Source organism: Condylura cristata, unplaced genomic scaffold (genome assembly GCF_000260355.1).
Source record: "Condylura cristata isolate star-nosed mole 26May11 unplaced genomic scaffold, ConCri1.0 scaffold00033, whole genome shotgun sequence".
In the NCBI taxonomy this organism is placed as follows: Eukaryota; Metazoa; Chordata; class Mammalia; order Eulipotyphla; family Talpidae; genus Condylura; species Condylura cristata.
The window spans coordinates 13,102,323-13,108,322 of NW_004567134.1; the positions used below are offsets into that span (position 1 = coordinate 13,102,323).

Sequence of the window (6,000 nt, forward strand, 5' to 3'; positions counted from 1 at the left end):
GGAACACACGCATATGCTCTGTTGCGTCATTTCCCAAGTCCTCTGTCCACCACACATACACAGAATTTAAATGGCCAACTCTAGATTAGGCAGAAACTGAGACAAGCTGTAATGACTGACCCAGAAACCTACTAAAGCAAAATGATCCAAGGTTGTCACCTGGGAGCTGAAAACATGACCACAGTGCCCAAGGTTTCATGGACAGTTCAGAGGACCACGAGCCTGCTCAAAGGTCCCCACCGGCCGATCTCCCCCAGAACGTGCCTTGGACCTGCGACTGTAAGCTTACTCCTCTGCACGGAGATGCGAAGCTCTGGCGGGCCCGACACCTCTGCTCCCGTCCTCGTCGCTTGGCTCCCAAACCACACAGCACGTGCCGCTCTGGGCCGCTTGTACCCAAAGGACTTCACAGGAGAGATGACACTGGGACCGGCGGCTCAGCGGCAGGGCCACTCGCAGGCGCGGCAACCCCATGGACACAGGCAGCGCTGGTCGTCCTTGGCCATCTCAGAGAGGGCCCAGAGCTCAACAGAGGATCCTGCCTACGAGTCCCAAACCACTCAGTCACCAGCCACCCCAGATTTGGCCCCCGGTAGATGTTTTTATGAATTCCAGTAGTTTTGCAGTTCGATTCTGGACGTGCCTCATTTAAAGGCCACCTTTCCACAACATTATCCTTTTTGGGACACATGTAATTTCTTAAGAGCCAAACCAATGGACTGGCAATTTCCTTCACTTACCATATTCTTCTGGGACTTGCATCCCAAAAAGCCCCAGGTTCTTCAATCCTTCTAAAGTTTCATTTGGGATTTTTCCATCCCGGTCAATTTTTCGAGAGTCCACTGACAAGAAGAAATATCTTCATTAAACAAAAAATAAATTACACTGATACAAATAAAAGTAAACAAAGTGATTTTATACTGCACACAATGCCAGCACGAGGAACCTCACCAGGTACGCTCCGCGTCACCTGGCCACCCAGCAAGACTGTATCCTGAGAACTGCCCCTGGCGGGGTCCTCAGTTGCAGAAACTCTGCGGTCACACTGCCCTCACCGAACGCCCCCGGCAGCTCCCTCAGGCAGAGGCAGCTGACCAACCCAGGAGCGTCCAGTCTCCACCTGGTCCCTCACCCGCCACCTGCCAGTCCATAAGCCGTTCCTGGTTCCCAGCAGGCCAAGGGCAGGCGCAGAGTGGCCTTTGGGGACATACAGCACTTTCACATTGCCACGTGCACATTGTTGGTGGTTGTGCTTTTTTTTTTATGTCTTTGGTTTTTATCATTTCAACTTCGAATTGTCCACTTTTATTGTCTTTTATAAAAGTGTCAGTCTGCAACAGTCCAGCAATGTTTGACATTGGGCCTGTGCCACAAACACTGTGGCGCTCTGAACATGACTTATAATCAGAGTAACTGGGACAACCCCTAAAGGAAAATATTATCAACAGATACTATTTCTTCATGCTTCATGACACTCCAGAGCTTCCTCTACGTGTATCACTTCTACTGGGACTCGTGAAATGGAACTCGGTAATTTTTTTTTTAAATCATACATACCTTCTTCAGTGAAGAATTTTTCTACAGGTCCCACAAACTGATTGATTTCATTAAGTTCATCTTGGCTAACTTCAGGAAACGGGAAAACTTCTTTCTAAAGATGATAAACATTTAATAAAATTTTAATTTTTAGCACCTTTCACAGTGGTAGTTGTTTTGTCCCGACTTCTGTGACGGGTCGCAAGGAAGAAAGACGGGAGGCAGAAAGGCTGAGCAAGCGGAGTTTATTGCTCCGGGAGCGGCTGAGACGGAGCCCCTAGGGCGGGGTCCGCAGCTACTGTCAGCGCTATGGGGGAAGGGCCTCTTACATAGATTCTAGGTTCAGATTCCAAAGGGGGGACTCATCGCTGTGCCCCAGATGCGAGGCCCAGTTTATTATCTAGTCCCACCGGTAGCTGTCGCAGCACCTGGTGGCCCCCAGTATTAGTCAAAGGAGAAGCTAACAGATTTGCTAGAATCTGCAGCTGGTGGGCAGGGCCATTACTCCTTGAAGGCAATGCCCAGGAGGTGCTAAAGACGCAGGAACTGTCTGGAACCTCCCCACCTGGACACCCCCCTCCTCCTCCAGGCTTACTACTACTGTGATCACCGTCCCTTCATCAGTCACCCGCGTGATGGTGACTACTCTGACTGAGAGCACCGGGCCCTCACCACCACATCCTGGGTTCTGTCTCCTGCTGCTTACAAACTGTGTGCCTGAAGCCAAATCTTTTCAGCTGTCCACACTCCCATTTTTTCACCTGCAGCAAATCAGTTACTTAATATTTACTGAAGGATCCTGTGAGGCTCACTGTGTAGCTAGTGCTATGAAAACTACTAAAATATAAGATTTTATACTAGGCACAGTCAAGTGCAGAGGCGGCATTCCAACGCGCAGACTGGTTCCTGGGTCTGACCCTCGTCAGGTCCCAGCTGGTGGTGCCTGTGAGCCTGCCTCTCCTGCTCTGTGACAGTCATTACTTGTGAACACAGGTGGCAGGGTACCTGGCTCTGAACTCAGCCTCGGGCAAGTCACACAGTTCTCAGTATTTTCTTTTTAGAGATTTATTTATGTATACAGAACTGGGTATACAGGCCAGAGGTGCGGGGGAGAGAGGATTCACCAGACAGAATGGGACCAGGACAGGCAGAGCCACTGAAGTACACTGCTGAGGGGGGCAGCAGGGAGACAGGAGAGGCCTGTTGTGCCACGTGGGTCACTCCCTGGCCGGGAATCGAACTCGTGCTGCAGGGGCTGCGGGCAGCTCCACAGTGCTGCGCCACAGCCTGCTGTGCCCCCGAGGAGGGCCCGCAGTATGTTTCTGTTACAGATGATACCTCAGAAGGCAGCTGTGCGGCTCTAAAGAGGCGACGTGTCTGGGACATGGAATAACTGCAATTATTGTGTCAGACTATCTCTGATCTAGCCTCCGCTTCAAGACTAGGACATCACACAGTTTCAAGTCTGTCTCAAAATGTCGAGTGGCCACTGTTCTGACTGCCCCCGGGCCACTACTAGACATTGCCCGGAAGCCCCTGGCCGTGCCCACAGCCCCTTTGGCTTTTTGGGCTCCGGTTACCCAACAATATGACACGACTTCTGGGTTTGCTCTGCCAGCTGAGCCCCTCCTCATAACTCCTCCCATTGCGGGGCTCAAGAAAGCCTTGGAAGCTGAGGTCCCCAATCTTTCCCTCCAGACGTGGTATTTCTAGTCAGCTGCCAGCCCCCAACTCTAGTTATTTTCTCACCCACATCTGCTGTCTCTTCTCAGGCCCCATACCTCAAATCTTATAGGTGGGTCCCTTTCCAAAAGTGACATTTGACTTAAAGGAATGATCTGGAAGGAAAATTTGCTGAGACTCTTCATTTTGCAGCCTCTCAGAACAAGGGCAGTGCCACAGTTGAAAATACAATGGTTCAGCGGTCACTGTGTCGCCGTGTCCCCTGGGCTTTGTGCGTTGGACTGTGCTGGAGAGTGATCAGATTACTCTGGTACTGTAAGTATATCAGATAAGAAAAGACAACAGCCTGGACGCAGCTGGCCCTCAACCAGGAACAGTTGCTATGCGAGAGAAACCGCAGATGCATCTGATAGCAATGTTAGAAAAGCCAAATGGGAACCAGGTTCAATTTCTATTAGCTATTTTCAGTTGTTTGTTTTTGTGGGGGGGGCAGGTAGGAACTACTTTTCAAATAAATCTAGTGCAGAAACAAAATTCATAGCCAGATACAAGGCAAGGTGCTCTGGCTGAAGGCGCAGAGAGGCCATGGAGTTCCTCCCACTGAACTCCGCAAGAGTTCCCATGCAACCCCGGCCCGAAACAGCTAGCTCCCAGATGGCAGCAGTGTGACAACCACTGGCCTAGAGGGCCTCAAAGTTCCCTCTATTGTGGTGTCAAGCACCTCAGACATAGGAATGCTGAGACCTGATCTTGGCCTGTCAGGGAGGAGCACTGAAGATGTTTACAAGGGGTCAGCAGCTAAGTACAACCTGAGGGTAGAGAAAACAGGATTTGCTGTCAGATTAGGTGTGGGCTGTGAGAACAGGGGCACCAAAGGTGACTTCTGTGGTTCAGTCTGAGAAAATGGAACATGAGTCATCATCACCCATAAAGAGTGTCAGAGATGGGGAGATCAGGATCTCAGCTCTGGATATGTTAAATCCGAGATGTCTATTAGATACCTAGGTATATGTTTTGAGTAGAAAGGTAGACATAAAACACCTGCAATTGGGGGGGAGGGGGGACCTGAGCTTGGGAAATAATTATGAGGCATCAGGCTATTGCTGGTATTTAAAGCCACAATACTAAAAGGATCATCAAAGGCAGGGTTGTAGATGGAAAGAGGTCTGCAGACTGGGCCTTAGAAAACCCACTGGGATGGCTGGAGATGCTAGTCAGTGTGGGGAGGTGTCAAGGAGGAAACCAGCAAGCGACAGTGAGAAGGATCAGCCAGTCAGAAAACCAGAATGGTTTTGTTTTACAAGTCAAAAGTTATACGCTGTATCGGATACCAACAATGGGCTGAGGAGAGAGAGTGAGAGACTCGAGATTACACACGGCGGTCCCACTGACTTTCATGAAAGCAGTTCATATTGTTAAAGACAAAAGTATAAACAGTGAGTGTTAGGAGCTCATAGCAGCAACAGGGAAGAGAATCAGTGGATCACGCCCGTGAGCAGGTAAGGACGCCTGGGGCTGGTCTTGGCATTTTACCCGAGCTGATTTATGGGTGCAGATGTGGGAAGAAAGATGGTGGAAGGGCACGTTCAACTCCATGTATTTTCTGAGCGCGACAGGTGAGTGAGGATGGGGAGGTGGTGCTTGGAGAAACAGAAACAGGATTCAGTTCTTTCTTCACCTGTGAGCTGGGAGGTATGAGGGCCCAGAATGGAGTGAGTGCAAAGATATCCCCAAAAAAAGTGGTTTCCCAAACTTAAAAAGAACTAGTTCTGCATTCCCTAGCCAGGGAAGCAACTCTTAGCGTCTCCATTTTTGCATTTGTAAATTGTAACGCCTTACAACCCTCAAGGAATGTTCTAAAGAGAAACCAAGGAGTAACTCAAGAAACTGTGTTGCTAACTCTTCAGCCAAGTGTTAATTAATTTACACAAAGTTTTTTGGTTTGCACAGCACCTTGGGGGGGGGCAGAGTAAGATCACTGCTTTTACTGTTTTGTAGACTAGCTCACTGAGGCACAGAGGTGAAGGTGACTACCCCAAGGTCACGAGACTAGTCAGCCTTTAAGTCAGCTAGAACTATCCCTTCTGCGACCACGTGCACAGGACTCTACACTTTCAGAAGCATTTCCCCTGCGCTCTTCTCCCCGGGGTTTTACAACCATCAGCGAAGCAGAAAATGCCACTGGCTCTTTTCAAAGAGGAAAGGAACTGTGTGGATCAAAGTCACAGAGGCAAGGTCAAACCCAAGTCTCCCCACTAGAAGAGGCTGAGCGCTTCATAACTAAGTTATTACTAGGGTACGTCTGCGCTGTGCCGCTGGCAGAGGAGACAGTGTGGGGGTCACCTTGGAGACAGGCTTTGGAGGGCCTGAATGGCAGGGTGAGGGGATGGGACTCAGCTGTGGGAGCCGAAGGGCCCTGGAAGCCGAGAGCACGCTCAAGTATTTCCGGGCCGGATCTTTAAGCGGGGGCCGCCTCGCCTCGCCTGGCCTCGGGTTTCCGGGACTGACCTGACAAGCACTAGCTGGACACCAGCTGTCAAAACCAGAGATTCCCAGAGCCTGCGCGGGAAGGCTGTTGGGGGGTTCGGGAATGGAGTTTTAGCACCGCTCGGCCCTAGGGAGTCTGTGGCCGACAGGTGTGGGCACTCGGAACTGACAAAGTCGACCCCAGTCACGTCTGCTAAGGGCGAAAGGCGGGAAGCAGTGAGCAAGCGGCAGCCGGGCGCGGCGTTACCTTCTCGATTTTGCCCAGGAAGAGCTGCTTGGCGAAGGCTCCGCTCG

At 50.7% G+C, this 6,000-nt stretch overlaps 1 protein-coding gene across 1 annotated transcript in view; it reads right to left on the bottom strand.

The window, feature by feature from the left end:
• ACAD9 (acyl-CoA dehydrogenase family, member 9) overlaps positions 1-5,994 on the bottom strand; it is a 19,300-nt gene extending 13,306 nt beyond the window's left edge. Inside the window, exons 1-3 of the mRNA XM_012732125.1 lie at positions 5,954-5,994; positions 1,558-1,651; positions 741-842 (exon numbers count right to left, since the gene is read on the bottom strand). Coding sequence (XP_012587579.1) covers positions 741-762 — 22 coding nt within the window. The 5' untranslated portion in view covers positions 763-842; positions 1,558-1,651; positions 5,954-5,994. The remainder of the gene's footprint in view (positions 1-740; positions 843-1,557; positions 1,652-5,953) is intronic.
• Between the last annotated feature and the right edge of the window lie 6 nt (positions 5,995-6,000).